Source organism: Rhinopithecus roxellana, chromosome 2, assembly GCF_007565055.1.
Source record: "Rhinopithecus roxellana isolate Shanxi Qingling chromosome 2, ASM756505v1, whole genome shotgun sequence".
Classification (NCBI taxonomy): domain Eukaryota; kingdom Metazoa; phylum Chordata; class Mammalia; order Primates; family Cercopithecidae; genus Rhinopithecus; species Rhinopithecus roxellana.
This window is the reverse complement of record NC_044550.1, coordinates 5,328,321-5,352,590: the sequence shown is the minus strand read 5'-3', so window position 1 is coordinate 5,352,590 and position 24,270 is coordinate 5,328,321. Positions and strand designations below refer to the sequence as shown.

General features: G+C 34.6%; 1 protein-coding gene across 2 annotated transcripts in view; it reads right to left on the bottom strand.

Moving 5' to 3' along the window:
• GRID2 (glutamate ionotropic receptor delta type subunit 2) overlaps nucleotides 1–24,270 on the bottom strand; it is a 1,566,068-nt gene that overhangs the window by 323,371 nt on the left and 1,218,427 nt on the right. For both annotated transcript variants that reach the window (XM_030916966.1, XM_030916977.1), the window contains one exon: nucleotides 23,787–23,984. In XM_030916966.1, coding sequence (XP_030772826.1) covers nucleotides 23,787–23,984 — 198 coding nt within the window. The remainder of the gene's footprint in view (nucleotides 1–23,786; nucleotides 23,985–24,270) is intronic.

The window sequence follows — 24,270 nt, the reverse complement described above, 5'->3', positions numbered from 1 at the left end:
TTTGCTTACTATTAGTCATTTTGCTAAAGATTCTCCTGTTATCTTTTGGTTGAATGAAGCTCATTCTGTAATAAACCCTGCTTGGTAATACGTTACTATATTATAATATGCTGATTTAATAAATATGAAAGGACATTTAAGATTTTGGATATTCATATCCAAAAGAATTTTGTAATATCTTTACTTTAGTAAGTGATATTGAATGTTTTTTCTTTTTTTGTATGTGATTTCTTTGTCAGCCATTCTTTTGGGAATTACTCTAGCTTTTCAGAATTAATTGGGTAACTTTTATGAAATGTCTTAATCATTTGGTCTATTCTTTCCTGAAATGAAGAAAACAGGTAGGATATAACATTACTAATTTGTTTGTAAACAAATTACATTTTTGTCATATTGCACATATATTTAATTGTTTTCTATTTCTTCTTGAGTCAATTTTAATGATGGGATGTTTTCCTTGATAATAATTCATGTCATAAGTTTCTTTCAAATAATTAAGATAAAGTTGTACTTAATGTTCCATCATGCTTGTGAAACTTTTTCTTAATTGTGGTGTACACATTCTTTTTTTGACACTATTTATGCATTTCATTTTCTGAAACCAGACATGCCAAAGGTTTGTTTTTGTTTTACATCTTTCCAAAGAACTGTTTTTTCCCTTCAGTTAATCCTATTGATTTATGAATTCTAAAATATAGATTTTAATGCATTTTCACTAATGGTTTTTATTTTATTTATTGAGTTGAAGGCTTGATAAATTATTTTAATTTAATAATTAAGTAGAGTTTAAAGAGGAACATGTTTCTGTAAGCAAAGTTTTAAGAACAGTTTACATGTAGTGCTTTTGTTATCATTATTTTCTAAATAGTCTATACTTTTAGTTTTTATTTCCTCTTTGCTCTAGAAACAGTGTATGAGAGTTTTTTCTCATTTGCTGTTTTTACTTCCAAGTGGTTTGAGATTTTGTCTTTGTTTAAAATGTTACTCATCTTAATTTTATTGTATTTTAATCAGGTAATTTGTTAGGTATTACTTACGCTGTATATAAATTCTGGAGGTTGGGGGGCACATGATATATTATCAATTTTTATAATTAACCTATGGGTATTCACTGTCTGTAGGACACATATTTATAACAAATATATATTAATTATGCTACTTATATTATATTAAATAAAGTTTTAAAATGTTATCCTTTCAGTCTTCTCTATCAAAACTCACATGTTGATGGTCCATGATTCGTAAGTAACTTACAGATGTGTTTATGTTTGACCACAGTTTTAAAATACTTCAGCCAGAACTCAAAATTAGTAGTTTACAAAAAAATTCAAAGTTACAATTTTATGTGAAAATCGTTGGAGTCTGTTTCAAGCAACTCATTTAATCTGAGAGACAGTGCCCCCTTGGAAAGTCCATGAGATCTTCAATTCATGTTAGCTCTCACAATTCAAGTACATTGTGTACATAGGCACTATATCCAACTTTACTTTTTTATCTTAACAGCCTGATCTCTATTAGGTATTTGAATTTATTGTCCTTCATTTTCTCTCTTGGTTTATTAGTCTAACTGATCAGCACGGCAGATTACATAAGATAGCCACAAAGTTCTTCCTATTCTGGTATTCCCGCCCCTTTGCAATGTACTGTTCAGCTCTTCCAACAATTGGTGCAGTCTATTTCCCTATCCTTTAAATCTGGGATTAGCCAGGGACTTGGTTTGGTCAATGGGAGAGAAGCAATGTGATAGAAATAGAGCATTGGAGGGCTGGCACAATGGCTTGCCATCTATCTTGCTGTGCCAGGGGAACACTGGATCACCATGTGAATGAGTCCTAATTTGCTTGCTGAAGAGTGAGAAGCCATGCAGAAGATAACAGAAGTGCTGCTACTGAGCCACAACAGCAAGTTGGCAATGAAATATTATGCTTCCTGCTGAGCTCATACCCTGCTCTTTTCTGCAGTTTGTACCCCTCCAAATTAGGATAATTAATGGATTTTTTCAGGGTCACGTAAAAAACTGCAATTTCTTATGAGTGTGCTTTTTTGAAATCTGCCAATTCCTGGTTCATGGAGGGCACCTTTACTCAATTTAGAGTACTGTTTTAAAATTTCCTCTAATTTTCTATGTATTTGTCATATCATATGAGATCTAAAAAGGGGAAGGTAGATGCTTATGTTTTCTTCAACGTCTCAAGTAAATAGATATTTCAAAAATTTTTAAAATTTCTTTAATGGAATCATTTTAAAATGTCTTCCAAGCTCAGTAGAGACATAGGAAAATAAACATTTCGACAGGGCTTACACATGATAAGTCAGTGAATATTATTTTCAAGTGCTTATAATGTTATTCATTTCTCAAGTTTTATTAAAAATGTGGAAAAAGGAATTCTCTAACTTGGATTCCCAGTGACATGCAGTAATTTAAACTATGTTAGTGTATTTAGCTGAACATGGAGGTTGGGCCAACATAAAAACAAAACATAAAAGTGAAACTTTTATATACCACAGAATGGCTAATAAGTTTACCATTTATAAAACATAGAGAAGCAAAACTAAAATGAAAAATAATTAAGTTTAAACACTGAACTGTAAAAACTGCATATGAATATATTCTAGGTTTTAAATGGTCAAATTATATAAAATCAGCCTATTTTCTTCCTGCAGGTAAAAGAAATGCCCAAAATATCACTGGCTTAAAAATCAACATGGAAGAAGTTCCCTGGCTGACTGTCCCAGGTTTATCAAGCTTTCAGAGTTAAGAACCAAACTTTTCTCTTGTTGCTCTGTGCTTCTCAGTACATAGCTTCCAACTCATGTCTTTAGAGGGCTGCTTGAACACAAGCCATCCTATTAACATTACAGCCAGAAGAAAGGAGGAAGACAAGAATAAGAATAAAAAACCTTCCTTTAAGAACATTTATCAGAAGCATCACATGATATTTCTGCTTAAATATCACTGGCTACAACTTAGTCACATGACCACATGAGCTCAGGTGAGAAACTGGGAAATTCATATTGTGGAAAGTCTGTTTCTGGGTATTACGATTTAGGAGCTGTATCACTAAGAAAGGAGAGAACAGATATTTATAAACAATTAACAGTCACCGCTACATTTCCTCATATGTAAACACTGTTTTGAGATTGAAAAAGTTCTTTTAGACTCTTTTCTATTTTTATATATACACAGGTATATACATTTTTTCCATAAATCTTATCATAATGTAATGTAATCTTAAGAGAAATACATGTTTATCCCTACCCAGTCTTTCTAAATACTGCACAGAATTTCGAGCAATAATTACTTTTGTCACTTTTGTATTTTTAACACATTGATAGTACATGAATAGACGCTCAGTAAGTGTTTATTGATTATGAAGGTACTCTGATTAATTCACATATTTTCACTCTGAAGGTGTTTTTGAATGTTTCCTTTCTCTTACTTATTAAAATTAACAGATGTTTGATCCTGCAATTTGAGTACATTCATTTGAAAAGTGTTTCTTGGGTTTTGCCACACTGATAATTCTCAAAATTAGTATTTTTCATTATTTCGACAGATTTTTTTTCTCCGACAGCACAATAGTGACAAAAACATTATTTTAGTTTAGTTTCTGTGTTGTAAGTCTTATTGCTACACCGTATCTCAGAAACCACATGCTATTCCTTCTCCTAGCTCCATCTTCAGCAGGCCTCCAAGCCTACTCACATGCTGATCACATTTTAAAGTCCTTATAGGAACAGTTTAGTTTTCACTAGTCTCTGAACCAGCTTTTATCTTCCAGCCTGATTATATATACTGAAAAATACCTAGTTTTCCTTTTCTAATGTATTTTCACCTGAGTTTTGTGACATTTCCTCCCTAGAGTTTACAGCTATTCTTCCTTTCTCTGTTTTTCTGTATCTCTCCTATGGGACTTATCCCATAATATCTGTTTTATATTCTCAATTTCAATATAAACTTCTTGATGTAGGTATTTTATCTTTGTAGTCTTCTGTCTCCCTAAATATTTTCACACTGCTTTGCCCACAGTAATTTTCCAAAAATGTTCTCCAAGAAAGATCTCTCTGTCTCTCTCAACTTACTTGCTCTGCTTGTTCTTTGCAATTTGGTAGTAATAAGTGCTTTTATATAACCTTCAATTCTAGCATTCAAGGAATAGATTCTTGGCTACATACTGCCTGAAAAAGAGTCTGCCCCATTTCATCATTGACTTAAAGGTTTTTTTCCCATATGAAGCTCTTAGCCAGGCCCTCTGACCTCGGTAGCTTGGGTTCTAATATTTTCAGCCCAGATATGTGGGATAAACCTCCATATATGCTAGCTGTACCACAACCCTGCACACAATATATCACTACCTTCCTTTCACTGAGGCCAAATCTGACACTCAGACAAAGTAAACAGCTTGCCTGAGATTATAGGTGAACAAACTGTGGAATTGGCCATGTACCCTATAATATGCTTGATAAATTCGATTAACTTTCTGCTTTATGGTTTCTGTATAATCTCTTCCTCCTAATTACTTTCCCAGTCTTTATTCTTTGCACTATTTTTTTTTCCAGCACATATGTCCTTTTTAATTCTTACTCTTATTTTTCTGACTTCTGATTTATACCTAAGCAATACTCACACTAGGAAAGTAGGAGAAAGAGATTTCCCAGACATGGTGGTAAGTATATATGTATATAATTGAACATATAAGGCATTATAGGCAATTATGTAAATTTGAGTTGAAGGAAAACTGTTGGAAGGTTATAGGGAGGGTGTAACATGATCTGACATTTAAAAATAATCACTTTGGCTGCTCTGTTAAAAATGGATTATAGGGAAAAGAGCAGTAGCATAGTGATCAGTTAAAGGGCCACTGACTGAAGTAGTCCTAAAGAGAGAAAACAGTGGCTTTCGAGTGGTGAGAAGTGATCATATTTATGGTATATTTCAGGTTTATAGCCAGACAAATTTGCTGATGCATTGCATATAAGGCATGACAGAGAGAAGAGAAGTCAAGAACAACTCAAAGGTTTTGCACTGAGTAACTTGAAAACTGGAGTTGCCAGACACTACAAAAGACCAGGATGGGGGAAAGGGATGAAATCAGGAATTCAGTTTTGAATACTTAATGTTTGAGGTACCCATTAGAAATGGAAAATGCTGAAGGTGTTGTGAGAAATAAAAGTTTGTAGTTCAGGTGAGAGGTCTGGGTTAAAGAAACAATTAGGGAAGTGGTCTACTTACAGATGATAATCGAATCCATAAGATGGGGTGAGTCCACCAAAAGTTGAAGCATAGTAAAGCAAGTGGTGGATATGTGTTGATCTCCTCTCTCTCTCTCTTTCTGTCTCTCCCTTCTCCATATAGCTGCTTAGCTCTTGAAGACCAAGAACTCTGTGTTCTATACTTTAAGTATTCTCCAAAATTACAGCTACATATTAGGTCTCAATAAATGCTTACTGAATGCTAAGTGGGAAAAAAGGTACCAGTTATAAATGGCAGTAGTTTAGGAATTATCTGTAGCATTAGAAGAGGCTTAAAAATATACCATTTCTATAATTCCCAAGAGATAATGCTGTATCTTTGAAGAAGCAGACCATCAGAAAGAGTTTTCCAGTCATATAGAGACTTCTTCAATTTTCTAAGAGGCCATCTGAAGGCTGCTTATGGGCAAAGAATACAGAAGCAATTGCTGAAATGCCCAAACTGCAAATACACATTTCAATCAAATGCAAATCAAGTATAAAAACTAGAATTGAGTGAATTTTTATCTTCATTATAGTAAAATTTTCAATCATTGTAGAATTCACTTAATGTGGCTATTATAGATGTTTTAGGAGCTCTGCAGGGGAGGGGAATGTAAGCTCTTTGTTAATGAGAAGATTAACTAGGTCCCAGAAACAGTTTGTGTCTATGAGAAGTAAATCAATTCCCGCTGTTCTCCTAGTGATTCTGTGCAGTATCAAATGAAATATAAAATGAGTAAGAGAGACACTCAGATGTCCTCACACTGCTAGAGGGAGCTTCTGAAGTCAAACTGCAGTCCCCTCCTACCTGGACACAGCTGAGCCTTGTCAGGTCTCTGGATTTTTGTTGTTGTTGTTGTTCTTAGTCAAGGAACGCTTACTTATTTTAAAGCCTGCCATTACAAAATTACCAAATTAAAAAAGAAAACTCAGGATCATTGAGACTTAGAACAACTGAAATATGAAGTATCCAAATGGCAGGCAAGAAGTAAGTCTACAGTTATCTTTCAAGGTATGGCCCTGCTTCCAAATATTCATTCTGAATATTTGTATGTCAGGCTAAAAAAAAAAATCCTTTAAATGAGGTTGGAACATTGATTGCTAGAGTGAGTGAAAATTTAAGTTTCCATTTGTGGTTTTAATGTTGCACTAAAGGATGTTTCCATTTCTCTTTAATATTAAAATTAACTTTTTCATTTAGTACTCACCATTGCAAAAACAGAGAAAGAGGAAATATATTATATATTGCATCAACTACCTTTCTAGGCTATAATAAATGTTTATTATTCTCTTTTACTTGTAGTATATTTCTCTATGTTTATAATTTCGAGAGTAATATAGACTAGAACTGGCATGTTAAATAAAAACGACCAAGCAATCTAAACACAATACCTCATAATTATGCCCACAGAACATAGAGAATTTCATATCTGAAATGCCCTTTAAAAGTTACTTCTAGTATCCTCACCCAAATCTCTACCCTCTTATATGCCTGGATGTTATCTTACTTATTACTTTTATCTCCAAACCATGATCAGGGATAGATGAAATTCTAGGTAATAGATGGCATTTCAATAACCAACAGTGGATTTCAGGATTTATCTATCCTTAAGTTATCAGATTTTCTCATCATAGCTTCAGTTGGATAACCTGTAACCTACCAAATCTCTTTATTTATAATATTTTACTGAATTTTTTTTGTCCTTGTCCATAAGTTCTCCTTAAATCTAAGAGCCATTCCTGGATGGCATCACTCCCTTTGGCAAATGTTCACTCTCTGTTCTTTAGTTTTGATTCAAGACTTATTACTCACCACTTATCTGTGCTTGCCATCTATTAGGCCAAGTACTTAATGATTCAGGTCCTTTATCTGATTGAATTGCTCCTTGCTGTTTGCAATGTCTGCCAATTAAATATCACCTGCAAATTTAGAAAATTGCTCCTACAACCATTCACTAAGTCATTTGCATCTACGTAATTTATTTCCTTTCACAGATCACTCTTTATCCTTTTCCTTCATTAGTGTTAAAATCCTTCCCTATCAACAACAAATATTTTTGGCCATGCTTTTCTCTTGTACTTATGTACAGGTTGTATGATCTCCCACATCTATGTTTTAGTTTCATCCTATATGCACATCTAGTGGATTAATTTTGAACACTCACCATTCAGACGTGCAAACATGTATTCTTATGACCACAGTGTATTTCTTTTTAACTGCCTGCCTGTGTACAGCTGACATACTCTGGGAAACTCAATCTATTACTACTTGTTTAATCTCATGTAAGAATGAAAATCTTAGCCACTGTCCAATTTAAAGTCTCTATAAGGGCTTCCCTTCTTTTTACGTATTTTACTTCTGTTCCCCTTTGCAAAGCTATCTTCTCATTTCACAAGGCCTGCAAGCATTTATCACAGGGCTGTCACTGGCAGGTGTGTTGTAAGGGAGAGATTCTTCTTTGGTGGGCAGTTTTCTTGGCCCATACATATATTTTCAAGACTGGTTTGCAGTAATGAAAACATGTAAGACTCTTTTGTGTGATCATGGAACTTTTTTGATGGCTTTCTGGCACCCAGCTGAGAACCCTTCTTCATTCACAAGCATTGCTCCTCATAACAGGGCCTTCTCCTGATCCCAGTGGGTGGTGGGCCCTCCCTGGCCTTTGTCCTTCCCAGCTCCTCCTCCTCCTCTAGACCATGGGAATCATAGGTGTTCCTGCCACCCTAAACTTGACTGCCTAGGAAATGGTGGTCAGAATGGTGGGAACTGTGCCTCCCTGCAGCATCTTCTGCTGGCATAGAGAGATAGGCTTGACCTTGTAGGAACAATGCCTGATCCTTCCCAACTGTCCCTGGCATGCCCCGCTCCAGTGTGGGTGGAAAAGGTGGCAACTCATCACATTCTCAGGTTCTCTGGACTCTCTTCCCAAAGTTAACTCTCTCCTCCCTCTAGTTTTTAAATTGTTTCCCCTCATAGAAAAAGTAATTAACACCTGTGCTCCTTACCCAGGCTCAGGTGGAACAGTTTAGGACCTTAAATAATCATTCTGTGCATGATCTTCCTATTAATCCAACATTCCCAATGGAATGTTGGAAATTCTCAACATTATTCACTTGGGTTCCAGATGCTCACTTACTAATTGTTCCTAGACAATTTCATGAGAATGTTCCTCAGGTACCACAAAATCAAAATGTCTATAGCCAAATTCTGTGTCCCTGTTGCCCTTTTCCAATCTGCTTTTCCTTCTGTATCCCCTACTTTTGTTGTGGAGTGTTCATCTGCTCATTTTCCTCTGCAAAATTTCTCACTAAGTCTCAACCCTTCCTTCTCTTCTTCTCCAAGTTAATCAATTTCTATTATTATGCCATAGAACATTAACTGTTTTCTCAAACTCATTCTTTTTGTTAGTCTCCTATTACTGTTGTTTTAATTTAGACATTCCATTATTCTTCTCTAGATTGTTGAAAAAGCCATTTGTTTTTTCTCTTCCTCACTCCAGTGCATTCTCCGGCCTACCTCAGCTATCTTTCTCAAACATAAGTTAAACCACATTTTTCTCTTTCGTAAAACTCTTCTATAATTTGTACTGGCTAAACGATAAGGTGCAAACTCTTTATCACGGCAAACATGCTTTTATAATTATCCCTATTGTTGCCTCTTATACTCCTACTCATCTCTCAGACCTAGCTTAAATTTCTCCTCTTCTGTAAAATCTTTTCAACTCCCCAGGCAGAAGCTGCCACTCGGCCCCTGGGTTGCCATGGCACCCTGTATGTATTACCCTATGGCATTTTTCACACTGTGGTTTAATTATTTATGTACACATTTGTTTTTCATGTGCACTCAGAGATCTCTGAAGGCCAAGGAACAGTATCTTCCACTCCTTTGTATCTATGATGCCAGGCACAGTGCCCAGATTACAACATGCATTCAAAAACATGTGCAGATAAATGGATGAATTTAGGGCATACTGCTGTGTACTTGGCATACAAAGTAAACATAACCTTAGCCTTCTGGTTTCCAAAACAGGGAAGAAGATCTCTCTCTCCCTCTCTTTCTCTCCTTCTTTCTCCCTGAGACTGTATATATACACATTTATAAATGTAGATGTAGATATATATATAGATAGATGTGTAATATTACACAAAGGTAATTTGAGAAGCAGTGGAATAGGTGTTCTTAGAAGACAAGATTACTAAGAGATGGGAGTAGTTTGAAAGTCTTATGGGACAAAGTGCAAGTTTAGCTAGGTTTGAGAATTTAGATGATGAATTGAGTACGGGCAGTCTAGGCAGATTAAAGTTGAATGTCATCTAAATGGAGTGTGATTAAATGCAAGAGGGAAATGAGATACAGACTGTAGAGTAGATTGCAGGCCTTTCTAAAAGTTTTAATTTTTTGTGGAAAGAAGACACAGGTGTTTGAGAAAGAAGTGTGAATTTTGAGAAGTTTAGAAATGCAAATCTTTTACATCACACCCCAAATCTTTCTCTATATAATCTTATGTTTTGTCTTCTACTCATACTCTGTCTGAACTCCTATCTGAACCTTCTTCAAATATGCAGGATTAAAAAAAAAAAAAAAAGCTCTGAACTGTTTGAGTATTGTTTTTCTCACTGACATGTAACTGGGTTTATTTAAATGCTTTGCAGACAAAACGTGTATTAAAACTCTGTTTTTCTCTGGAAACTGGTAAAGGAGATAAGCACCTGGATCCTGGAGCCAAACTTCCTAAATTTGAATCATTAATTCTCTACAACTTGGCTATGTGACCATGGGCAAGTCACTTCACCTCTCTCTGTTTCATCATCTGCAACATTGGGATAATAGTAGTAGTTGTTGTTGTGAGTACTGAGAGGTAATAAATACATAGCATGTGAGATGGTGTCAGGAATAAGTAAGCTCTATATCAGTACTAGTATAATTGTTATATGATCAGTCTCAAGCTAGGCTTTTAAATTCCTTGTGGGTTTTGTGTTAATTGCAGTGTTGTCAAGTCTATTATTGATGACAAGTATGTCATCAAATTCTGGTGATGTTTTATTATGAAATACAGCATATTAAATAATTCCAAGCATATATAACACAGAGCTATAGCTTTAGTTTACAAAAGCACTAACCAAACATATTTCATAAACTTAACTTTCTAAAAAATTATTAACTGCCTTTCCCCATTGCAATATATTTGCTTTTGGATTTATACAGCCTACTAGTTTCTCCTTTTGAAACTCTAAGTTCGTATCTTTTATATCTATTCAGTGGGGTCTTAGTATTGTTGATTTTGACTTCTTCATGTAGCAGTGAAGCAGTGACACAAGTCACCATTACACTTTTACAAATATTTTCTAACATTTTATTTGTAATTTAGTTCATTATGACTTTTTATTACTGGTGATTTAAATGTTTGTGTACATGTAACTACTGACAGTTTCCTTGTAACTTATTCTATTGTTTTTAAGTCCCTGAAGGATATCTTTTGTTTTTCCTGTTTGGTATCTACTCCTCCTTCTTCTGATAACAGCATCCCACTTTTCCTTGTAATTCACTACTCCACAAGGCTTGCTCTAGGTGTTTTGCGTGTAGCTACTCCTACTCTCTGTGCTCCACCCAGACAAGTGGTGTAGGCCTGGCATTGAGAGCACTGCCTCCTCTTGAATGCAGTACTTCATAGTCAGAGCCAGTGAGTGTTAAAGCTGAGGCTCTGTATTGGAACTGCAGGTAAAAGAGAATTTATGTTTATATTGGGATAGATAGAGGATGGAATCTAAGCCTAGAGCTACTAAAAGTCATGTTACTGCAAAGAGAGGAGAGCCTGCCTGAGAATTGGGGCAACACACACACAAAGAAAACACAGCTGAGATGGAGCAAGCGATACCAAGGGCTGATGAAAGGAGCCTGGATCTCATCCCTGAATAAGGCCAGTTTTGTGAGAATTAAATTATCTTTTCACTTCAATTGGATGCCATTTGCAACCAAAGACACCTAATTAATTTAGCTTAGAATATATGGGAAGGTTATTTTCAAGATAGAGGATACCTTTTTTAAGAAATGGGGAAGGAGCCAAGAATTTGCAAGAGACTGAAAATAAAAGAGAAGTAGGGATAAAGAAAGGTAGAGGGGCAATTTAAACTTCATCTAAATGCAGATTGGCCTCAAATGCCTGTGTCCATTCTATATCCTCATTCAAACTCCCGACTCATATATTAGATTACTTATTTTATTTTCCATTTGGAGAGCTCCAAAGAGGTATCCATAGTTGTTAAGAGAATGGAATCAAACAATTTAAGCTAATATCCTGGTTCTTCCACTTACTATGTGACCTTGAGCAAGGTATTTAAATTCTCTACGCCTTGATGTCTTAAATCTACATAATGGGCATAATAACTATTTCATCAAATTATTATGAGCATCTAAGGAGTCAATACCTGTAAAGTTTTAGAATAGCATCTGGCTATTATTACTCATTTCTAAAATAGTAGTTTTGATTCTATATTCTGCAACTCCTGGCCAAATATTTCCTTCATTCATTTCTTCTGTGCCAATAAATGGTACCACTGTCAATTAACTTGAAGTGAGAGTGGCTGAATATAACAAGTTGTTTAATTAATGGACAAAATATTTAAAATAATAAGAACAAAAGCTCAAAGTGTAGTATTTCAACAAAGATAAAAACATTTTACATAAAGTCCAAATTTGGTAGGCTATAGTAGGTTAATTGATTTTAATAAAGATCAATGAGATCCTGTTGAATGGTTATTAATTAGGGGAGTGTTACTATCTAATGTATGCCACGTGGCCACCATTCATTCTTTTATGTACAAGTATTTTCTAGATATTGAGGCTTCAGTAGTAAACCAAATATATGAAATCTCTCCCCAATTTAAGCTTAGATTTTACCAGAGGAAGACAAATGAACGATTTAGTACATAATAAAATAATTATAAGCGTTATAAAGAACAATAAAACAGAGTAAGAGAGATAAGTAGCAAAAAGGATGGAAGCTGTTCTTTTGAATAGGATGGCAATGGTAGTCCTCTCTAATAACTTTTAAGCAAATGCTGAAAAAAAATGAGGTGGACAGAGAAATATCTGGGGGGACAGCATTTTAGGCAGATAGGAGAGATGGAAATGGAAAGGGCCAAGTTCAATGAGTATAAGGAAATACAAGGGGTACCATAAGCTTGGAGCATGGTGACAGAGGGAGAGACAGATCACAAAGAGAGTTGATTGGGCAGATTATGTAGACAATTTTAAGGACAGCTTTTACTCGGAGTGGGATGGAAACCCATCAAAAGTCTTCCAGCAGGAACATGACTGGATCACTCTGGCTGCTGTGTTAAAATATATTGAAGGCAGTCAAGAGTGGAAAGGGAGAGTAATTGGACCTCTACAAGTACAGTCCAGAGAAGAGATAATTGTGGCTAGGAGCAAGATAGTGAGTGGAGCTGGGGAAAATGGAAACAAAGGCTGTTTTTGGTTTTTGGTTTTGTTTTCTGCTGCTGTGGCTGAAAAGACAAAATTAAAAAGCTTTGAGTTTAGAAGAGATTGTTGACTTTGTTCTTTCACCTCCACACAGCAAATCCTATCAGTCTACATTCCAAATATGTGTTGGATTTATTACATTTTTAAAACACAGAACCTGAGGAAGCTTTTACCAATCTATCCGAGTCAACAGATACAATAAGATCTATTTGTTTTTCCTGCAACACATTCTTGAATTCATTTCCTTGGTTCAAATTCACAATAGCTTCATTCCACTGATGTGGACACTGTGACTCAAAGAGGATTTAAATCTCTTTTAAGCTCACATGGGTATTAAATGTGTCAACAGTATCCATAACTAATGCCTTTCGTGTCGCTAAGGATGAGAGAATCATGGAAGGATTTTGAGGTTGAATATTAAGAACATAAGGGACTTACACTAGATTCTCATAGCGTTTGCAGTAAACCATGGAGTTTAACAACTGAAAATGAGGAGAGTGTAAAAAATGAAGAGACTAGAAATCGAGGCTTGAAAAGTATGGAAAATGTTTTGAATGGCCACGTGGGATTTAAATAAAAGGTCAACACCTAATGAATAAAAGGACACTGGAAAATTAGCGAAAGTTCTATTGACATTAGCTACTAGGGTACTGAAATGAACTCCATCAGCCAAGTGTCATGACCAGCTACATCAATAACCCAGTGTGCAGGATCCTAGACAGTAGGAGTGGGATGAGCACAGGAGGCACAGAAAAAGAGCAAGAGCTTGAGCATGGCTTGGGCAAAACATATACTTATTTTGAGCTGATATGGTGCGGGAATTATCTGCCATCATTTTCACTATTTATTAGAGGCCATGGAATTTTGCCTTTCTTAGATACTCAAGGAAGCCATTTTTTGTTCTTTATTAATGGACTCTATGTATGCTATCTCCATTCTTGTTTTGTTTTATGTTGTCAATTACATGTGCTTTCTGAGGTCCTACCACCTCTACCAGATAAACCTCACAATAGCATCTTCTTCTTCTTTGAAAACTTTGAGACCTGGCTAAATGTTTCTCTTCACACAAAAACCAACCCATCTGCTAACAGATTTCAGAATCAATGTAGATATTCCTTACAACAATCATTTTGGGACATGATTCAGATAGATTTTATTTTCTAAACCAGTTTTAGGTTTTCAGAAAAATTGAGCAGGCAGTGTGAATAATTTCCCCTATTATTACTATGTTGCATTGGTGAGGTATATTGTTACAATTAATGAACCTTACAATCATTATTAGAGACGGATCTCACTGTCATCCAGGCTAGAGTGCAGTGGTGCCATCACAGCTCACTGTAGCCTCGAACTCTTGAGCTCAAGGGATCCTCCCACCTCAGCCTTCTAAATAGCTGGGACTAGAGTCATGCACCATCATGCCTATCTAATTTTTTTTTATTTTTTAATTTTTTTAGAGGTGGGGGTCTCTCTATGTTGCCCAGGTTGGTCTCAAACTCCTGGCCTCAAGGGATCCTCCCATCTTGGCCTCCCAAAGTGTTGGGATTACAGAATGAGTCACCTGGCCTGGCCAATGAACCCATATCAATACATGATTATTAATTAGGGTATATAGTTTACATTAGAGTTCATTCTTCCTATGGGTTCTGACTAGTGCATGTCAGCAGCGTATCCATCATTACAGTATCATCCAAAAGAGTTTTACTGCCCTGAAAATCCCCTATGCTTCACCTGTTCATCCCTCCCTCCCTCACCCCATTTTGAGCTATTTTAAACTCGTTTCCTTTATCTTCTCTAACACTCTGCCATGAACGTCAAGGTCAAATTCTAAGAACTTTTGTATTTCAGTCTCTGGTTACCTCTTTCTAACCTACTCTTTCATTTCTTCACTCATACTTCACCTGTTTTTCAACTTCATTTGATCTTCTTATTAACTTTTCCAAAATTTTATCCAAGTTTATGTCTCTGATCATGGCTATGCTTCCTTGATCATTTTAGCTCTTCTTTCATCTCACTTAAATTCCCTTACCAAGTTTATCCACCAAGTCTCAATCTTGATATGAATGTTTTCATCTCTGCTCCTAGACTTGGGCATTCAATCTCCGCTGAAGAAAGTCACACCGTTGTGTAAACTAGCAGCAATGAAAAAGTGTCAGTTTCATATAAACCTCCGCTCCGTCTTTAGTGCCACTGATCCATTCTTTTATCTGCTCCGATTTAGCAGTCACTTTCCCTTTCCTCAATATCTATTTCCATCGTCACCACTCTCCTGTAGACTATTACATAATACATGTCCCCATCACTGTCAACACACTTAATCTCCAATTTTTATTAAGAAATTTGAATAAGAAGTATCTTTGTCAATTTTCCAATCTCTTACCTATCTATTATTAACACACACATTCTCATCATATTATATTCAGTATCAAAGTAACATCTTTACCTCATCAAAACCAATTTTCAGTTTAATCATTTTTGATGGAGTCGAATCTGTTCTGGGATATTTATCCTTCACATATTAACTGGCTTTCTATTAAGTTTTCCTTCTTTCTTTTTCTTCCTCAGCTTATACTTTTACTCAAGTCTCTGTTAACTTAAAAACAAACAAAAACTCTACCAAAACCAATGACCCTTCCAACTATTATCTCTTTTTCTCTTCTGCTCTCCATCTAAAATTTCTGAAAAAATAATACATATGCATGTCATTTTTCACATTTTCACATCCAAGTTTTTCCATCATCTTTTGCAGTCTGGCTTTTTCTCCCACTATGCTACCAAAAGAGTTCTGGCTTGGGTAACCAAGAACTCCCAAATGGCCAATCTAGTGAACATTTGGCAGTTCTTATCATCAACATCTCAAATAGTTCTGACATTGCTAGTCATAGCTTATTTTTTGAAACTTTCTTATTTTTTTCATAACTTCCTCTATCAATTCTTAAGTGACAGCTTTCTTTGAGTTTCATCCTAAGATTAGCCCAGTGATCCTCTTACTCCATGTGTTCTTTTTGGCAATCTGATATACTTTCATGATTTCAACTACCACCCACAGGTTGCTGACTCCCAAATGTATACTTCCTATTGCACTTTCACAGTGAGTTTCAGAGTGCTACATATCCAACTCACCCTATTCTAAACTGTCCTCCTCCTCTAAATCTTTTTCAGCAATCTCCATCCCAATTAGTTATACAACTATCCTTTTATGTATTTGTACTATGAACCGATGAATCATTCCGGACTTCTCCCTTCTCCTCACTTTGTTCAATAAATTGTTTATCCTACCTCCGTTTTACCTCTGATTTCCTAGCTTTCATTTTATTCATAACATTAGTATGGTAGGATAGATTCTCGTCACTATCTGCTTGGAGTGCTGCAAAATTCTCATAAATTTTGGCCTGCTTTCCATGCTATTTCTAACCTTTCTACCTTTACTTCTACTCGTGTCTGTCACTAGATGTCCTTCACTTTCTGCCAATCCCTCTTTACCTAATTACTCCTTGTTATTTTGACATCAGACTATATTTCTCCTTCAGGAAATTTACCTTTACTCTACCTTCCTTGTTGCTTTCTTAGTGTTTCTCTATCATTGCACATAGTGCATTGTATTATAATGTCTAGTTTAAACTCTGTATTTCTCATTAAGACAAGATCTCTTCAAGGGCAAGAACCATGTTTTATTTATCTTTGTATCTCCAGTGCCTAGCACAGAGCATAGCACATAGAGGCCATCAACAAAATGTTTTCATGATCAATGTCTATGTGTTATTCACACTTGCATCCCTCCACAGCACTTTGACCATGGCATGTGATTAACGCATGCTAAGTGGTATATATTTTGAAATATGTATAGGCAGGGCGCAGTGGCTCATGCCAGTAATTCCAGCACTTTAGAAGGCTAAGGTGGGCAGATCACCTGAGGCCAAGAGTTCAAGACCATCCCGGCCAACATGGCAAAACTCCGTCTCTACTAAAAATACAAAAATTAGCCAGGTGGGATGGCAGGTGCCTGTAATCACAGCTACCTGGGAGGCTGAGGCAGGAGAATCGCTTGAACCCAGGAGGCATAAGTTGCAGTGAGCTGAGATTGTGCCACTGCATTCTAGCTTCGGCAACAGAGAGGGACTCCATCTCTAAATACATAAAATAAATAATATAATAAAATATTTATAAAGTTTCCAGGTAAATATATTCTATTGTTAGTGCATTGATGAATTAAAATATCCATCCATAGAAATTTATTTACCTAGTAAAACTAAAGAATTGCCAAACTTTGTGTCAACCATGAAAAATGAGGAAAGATGTATAGCCCCATGCAGCTGATTTATTCTGTTTAGTATTGGGAGCATTTTATTCCTCAGAAAATGAGGTTACTGGCATTGTAATTGCCAAATGGTATCTTATTACACTCCAATATTATATGTCTACTTTCAAAAACATTCTTTCCTCTCATCAAACCACGTGGGTGGGCGCAGTGACAAAAAAGCCTAGTGTTATACTAGTATTTTAGAAATTGAGAGATATAACTCTCAATGGTGCTATATTTTAACATGGAAACATCACTATAAATAGTTACGTGCTAAGTATAAGTACTTTATCCTAATTTTACAGATTTATAATTTAGTCCACTTATCCTTCCTTTTTTTCCATTTTCCTGGGTTCTGGCTTTATTCTATTACTAGATCTATTTTCCTTGGGGAGTAAAATTATTGTCACATAACTTAACATTTGATAATCAGTTAGCATGAAGAGACTTAATTTCCAGGTGGTGGAAATGCCCAGGTAAAATTAGGCTGAAAGAATAGATTATTTTCAATCCCAAACTACCAGTCGTGTTCTTTATATAAAATAAATCTTCCATTGTAATAACCATCAAGCTTTTTTCTTCATATAACCCCCAAAGGAATTTTTAAAGTATATACCTCTCTACATTTATAATTAACATATTAATTTTGCAATCATTTAGACAATTGTAAAGGTTGCAATTTACAGACAGTACTGATCATTACCTGTTTTCTCTTAAACCCATACGTACCACTTTCTACTCCACTATATACTGTGAGCCTTATAGGGATGGAAATCTGCAAACCAGATTTCCCAGGCTCCTTTGCTATCTGGCTTCTCCATAATTTCCACCAGAGGGAAACCACTGAAGATATCAGAGAAAAAGAAAGAGAAAAGCCTTCTGCTTTAAATGATTATTTCAGTGGCTGCAGCAGCAGTAGCAGTAGGCGATTCTAGATCCCAGCAGCTAGGGCACAGGCAGCCACTTTTTGGCAATTCCAAGTCTGATCAAGGGACATATGTCTGGCAGATAAAATCAACTGCCACGTCAGTAGCACTTGCTATCTGTATTTTACTATTTTGTTTTTGCTTTTCCAATGTCCTACTCTGTTCATCCTTTGCTCTTTGATTCTTCTGGCACCTTTGTGATCAACCCACCATATTAAATTTTCCTTTTCAAAATTCTAGGAATGGTTTTCATTTTCCTGAGTGGGCGTCGGTACTGACTTATGTATATTGTGTTGTAAATATTGATAAAATAAAATTATCAAGTCACTTTTAAAAATATATCTGTTAGATTCTGAATATCATAGTGATTTGACCTCATGCCTTAATAGGTAGAATATTTGTATCATTTGATTTTATGCTTGAACTATATTTATATTCTGCCCCACCCTCACAAAACTGTAATTCAAATACAATAGAAATGTATGTTTGAAAATCTTTTCCTGATCACCAAAGTATTTTTGCATCAAAAATTTGCATGCAAATTAAAATTACAATCTTTATTAAATAACTAGTGACTATAAGGTTTTAGGTATAAAACATTTTTTTCTGAATTGAGTCATGATTCGATTAGTATACAATCCATGGATTCAGTGTCTATAAAAATGAAATTTTATTACCAATGCAGCTTACAATGTTATGGATAGAGCCTTTAAAAAATAATTTAGATATCCATGGGTCAATACTAACTATGGTTTAGATGAGGTACAGTTTGGCATTAAGATTTAATTTCTGTATTTTTTTACTTTATATAAATCTTTTTCAAACAAATTAATATATGAAAATGAAGTTTTTAGTTTCTATTCAAAATGTCACTCAACTCCTTGAAATTTTTCTGTGCCAAATATACTGGCTTGCCCCTTAGAAAGTCTGGTACCCCTAAATACTCCACTTTAAAAGCTGCTGACTTGAAAGCCAGCGAAAGAAGAAACTATATCATCGAACACCCAACTGTATCTAACTCAGAGTTATCTTTGTTTTTTATTTTTTTTGGTACGTCTATCCTAAAATTGATACACTTTTTATTTCTTATATAAAGTTCTCCGTGGGCCTCTCTTCCCTTCTAAACTAGGAGAAAGTAATTTCTCAGTTACATTAACTCACCCTTAAATATTTCTCCTGTACTAAGCAGAAGATACCTCTCATTTATCTGTTCAACATCTTTTGGCCAGATTTGTGTTTTCATAAATTTTAAGAACACATTAGTTGCAGAAAATTATAAAAGTAGTGAGGCAGAGAAGGACTTGAGGAGACTTTACTATATTATTAGTTTTTAAATGGACTCCCTATGTGCATCATATCAATCATTCGCTCTCTCTCTCTCTCTGACTGCATTTTCCTCTCTTAAAAGTATGTATGTACTGGACCACTGACTTCTGGTTTTAATGAGAAAATTCTCCAACATGAGATATAATCACTGTGGAATAATTGTATGAATTTCGAGCTCACTTTCCATCATTTCTTCTTTGACTCTTCTTTAATGTGATGGTTTGTGCATAATCATTATGACATATACAACTGCACTATGTGAAACAATCTTTTAAGTTTGGTAGCCCCTTAGAAAGGCACACATGAGTTAATCCTGTTAATTTTAAAATTCTTATTGTCTTGTACAGACATTCATTGGCAATATTTATTTAATATATACTTAGATTCACAAAAGTATCTATATTATCAGAAGGTATAATAACAATAATAAGCTTGCTTTTCTGGAACTCCATAGTAATATTTTTATGCCATTTCAACAGTGCAATATTGCTTTATAGGGATAAATATACCTCATAAAGTTTGAATACAATGAATTTTCTTAGAAAGTTAAATTATTTTATGGTATTTTATTAAAGTATCATTTATGTAATTGAATTAACATTTGTAATTGTTAAAAATTAGAACTTATATCTCTACTGGTAACAGTCAGAATACAGTTAAGGGAACATTACATATACCTTTAACTTGATAGTCATTTTCTAACATTGCCTGCTCTTTCCTTCTTGAAATGTTATTTTTTGTTGGCATTCACGACAATCCATTTTCTCAATTTTCTTTTAATCTCTCTCTCTACTCCAAGTCTTTTTTGTAGGCTTCTTCTCCTCCACCTGCTTAATAGTTTTCCTAAAGACTAGTCAGAGTGACTAAATATCCACTTGAACAAAATAAAAACCTAGTTCCAATGAACAGTTTTATAATTTTTCTGTCTAAAAATCATGTGTCAACTTCTTTAAGCCTCAATTTTGTTTGCAAAAGGACTCCTGCTAAACTACAAATTATCATACAATGACATGCTCTTACATGTAAATAATACAGTGAAACTGTTTATGTAAAACATTTTATTTCTTGTGTATGATTGTTATACAATAAACTTATATTTTCAAAACATAGTATTTGGAAGTGATCTTACCATTAACATACTTGGACTCCTCATTTTATAGGTGAAAAAGCAAGTCTCCAAAATTAAACTAACTAGTGCAAGCACATAAAACAAATTAAAAACAATATCAACATACTAATTTGAATGCTTTTTATGTTTAATTTGCATCTAGCAAGTGTAGTTTATTAGCATAATAACTCATTAAGGATTTTAACCACTATCTATATAGAATAAATTTGTATAATGCCTTTTCTTTACACTAATTTTAACATAATTGCTAATCTGGGTTTAGATCAGGAAAGAGTCCTTAGAAATAAAAAGGTAGAACACTGAATTTGTGAGTTTTAAAAGAACAGAAGATGAAGTGGCATGGTTTTAGTAAGAAGGATGAGGACTGATGATTGCCCATTTTCTATTAAAAATAATGATATTAATGCTTTGGCAATAAAATTCTATATGTAACTTATGTATTAAATAGACCAAATTCATTAGGATTTTATAGAATATAGAAATAGCTTTATTATTTTCCCTACCACTGCCTTAAGAAACCTTTTATTTCTACTCTTCTCCATTCCTTGTAAACAATTTAGGTTAGATCCTTTAGCCTTCTGAGTACTTTAAAGCATTTGAGAAATTATTCCAATTCTAGCAATGATGTACTAGCTTTCATTGGACTAGTCCTATAAGAATAAAAATTGAAAATTCAGGATCAAATTGAAAAAAAATATATATAGAAAGGACTGGAGAGCAACCCAAAGCAGGCAGAAACTGCAGGGTATCCTCGAAAATAATACCTGCACTGGGTGGAGCCCTCCTTTATAAGGCTTAGTCATAGAGGACTCACTTCAGTTCAGCTGGGATGAGGTGGACAGGGCTCAAGCAGAAAGTCAGCCTTATTAACTAACTTATTAGAGGATGGAGTTTGAATCAGCTAGGGTTCCCAGAAATTGAAAAGCAAAACACAAGAAGGAGGATGCCACAGAGGAGTGAGCCCCAAAATCTGTGTATAAGCTTTCTAAAATCCTTAGCTGACCCCTAAACTGCATATATATGGGAGAGATCCTAGGAAAATTAGCAAACAGTCATGGCTAGAAGGCTAAACGTGCTAAAGAGGGGATTACAATTGTTGCCTATGACAGGGAAGATATAGATTGAATTTTGAGTTCCTCTAAGTCAGAAGGGCTTGAGGAAAACCACAGACTTTCCCCAGAAACTCCACAATGCTGTACCTTAGAAATGTGTGGATTATGAAAACCAAGGGATTTGCTCTAGGAACTAAGATTACATCAAACAGACTTAACAATGTTTAAAGCTAAATCTCCACGAATTCAAGAGGAACAGATAGTGATTTAACTATCCACTGAAACAAAAATCAGTCCTTTTCAGAATATACAATTTCAGAGATATAATCACAAGTCTTAACAACGTATCAACCACAAAGTCCAATATATAATCAAATGTAACCAGAAATGTGAAGAACCAGGAAAATGCAATGTATTCTGAGATGATAAGATGCTGAAATTTTAGCAAACAAGGACTTTAAAGAAGCCATTATAAATGTGATCATGAACTTTTAAGATAGTCAAAACTGATAAAAAGATAGGAAATCCCAGCAGAAAAACAAAATTTCTTTCAAAAAAATTGAAATTCCGGAAATAAAAAAATAAGCAATCTAGAATGAAAAAGCTACTGAATGGACTTAACAAAAATTTGAAGATGGCAGAATATCAGTAAACTTGAAGGCAGATCAAGACAAATTGTCAAATCTGAAGGTCAGGGAGTAAAAATATCTTAATAAAACAAGCAAGGCCTCTGTGACTTAGGAGATATTATGTGATCTAACTTGAATATTATCTGAGCCTCAAATCAAGAGAGAAAGGAAAGAAGGTAAAAAAAAAAAAGTGAAGAAATAATTCCCTATATTTACTAAATTTAACCTATCCCAGAAATTTAGTGAACTCCCAGCACAATAAATGCAAAGAAAATCATATCTAGAACATCATAGTTAAATTTCTAAACACCAAAAAGTGAAGAGAAAATTGTAAAACGGCCACCAACACATACAAAAATATACTATATATAAAGAATCAGGATACAGATAATGGCTAATCTCTCATCAGAAAAAATATAGGGCAAAAGTGATAGAATCACAACTTTAAAATGATGAACATTAAAAAACCCTGTGAATTCAGAGTTTGATGTCCAGTAAGAGTATCATTTCAAAATGAGGGTTAAAAAAGACATTTCAAGGTAAACAAAAGTTGAGAGTATATGCTACCTATGTAGCACTGCACTTCAAGACACTCTAAAGAAAGTTCTTCAGGTTGAAGATACATTATACCAAATTGGAGCTCAAATATATGTAAGGAATCAAGAGCCCCAGACATGGTAGATAAGTGATTGTATCCCAGTAACTGTCTTTTTTTTCTTTTTGTACCTTTAAAAGACAATAACTATTTAAATAAAAAAACTATGATATTTGGTATGAGGTTAATAAAACATAAATATGTGACCACAATAGCAAAAATGATAGGGTGAGTGCAAATAAAATTATATTGCTGAAAGCTTATTACTTTTTATATGAAGGAGTACAATATTAACTTTAGATAGAATGTGGTAAGTTAAGAATGCATATTATGACCTTTAGACTAACCATGAACCAAAATACAAAGGGAGACAACTAAAAAGCCAGTAACAACGATAAAATCAAGTACTGAAATACATTTAATTAACCCCAAGAAAAACAGGAAAAGAAGCAACAGAGAAAAAAATAGTATACATATAAACCAAATAGTAAGTTATAAACCTAAACCCAACTATTCAATAATTTATGAGGAAAACTTAATAATTATAAATGTCTATGGGCCTAATAACAGAGCCTCAAAAACCTGAAGCAGATTCTGACAGGACTGAAGAAAGACACAGAGGCTGTAAACACCTTTCTGAAAATTGAAAGAACAAAGAAAAATACATATGTATGTATAGACCTATCTTGATTAGATTCCAAAATGAAATGATTAGTTTCTAAGTGGTGCATGTTTTTTTTCCAATAACACCACGTTTTAGAAGAAAACAATAGTACAGATTGCGTGTGTATGTTACAGTGTGATCTCATCATGTATCATATACAGTTTTTGGGGTATAAGTTGAGCAAAGAAAAGGCCTTCCTCTAAACCCTCTTCTACCACAGGATATACTTTGACATTTGGTTTATTTTGTCATCTACTTTTCTTTCCACAAAGTTCATAAAATAGTATTGAGTGAGACTTTTGTACTCAACTCCACCACCTAATACTTAACCAACCTGAACACATCGCACTTATTTTATATGAAATCAGCTTCAAGGTGTTACTGTTGAACCTTTAGGTACGAGACAAATAATTGAACCTTTAGGTATGAGACAAATTAATTAATTCTTACCTTAAAGACAAGTTCTCCTACCAAGCCATTCCATGTCCCATCTTCTTGTGGGCTTCCATATTTGTGATCCGGTGCTACATAAATTTCATAGTTAAAACCCAGGTAGTTAGATAAGGCATCCAAAACATCAATGGAGAAGCCCTGGTATTTCTTCGGCTTACCCAAGACATTTTCAGAGACCATCACAAAAGGTTCTTCCTACATGGAAGTAAGAGAAATTTCTGATGTCAATCTATAGTGCTCCCTAAAAGCAAAGATTAATTCCTTAAAGAGTTTTGATTAAATCTAAAAATTGCTTTATACTTTGAAACAACGCAACTCAGGAATATAACATGCATTATTAATGCATCATATTATTTAACAATGCTTAATCATTCAATTTCTTATCATCTCCCTTTTAATTATTACCATATCAAAAATTAGATAAAAGTAATTAAAAAACTTAGGGTCCATGAGTTTATTTTCCTTGCCTTCTGAGGACCCA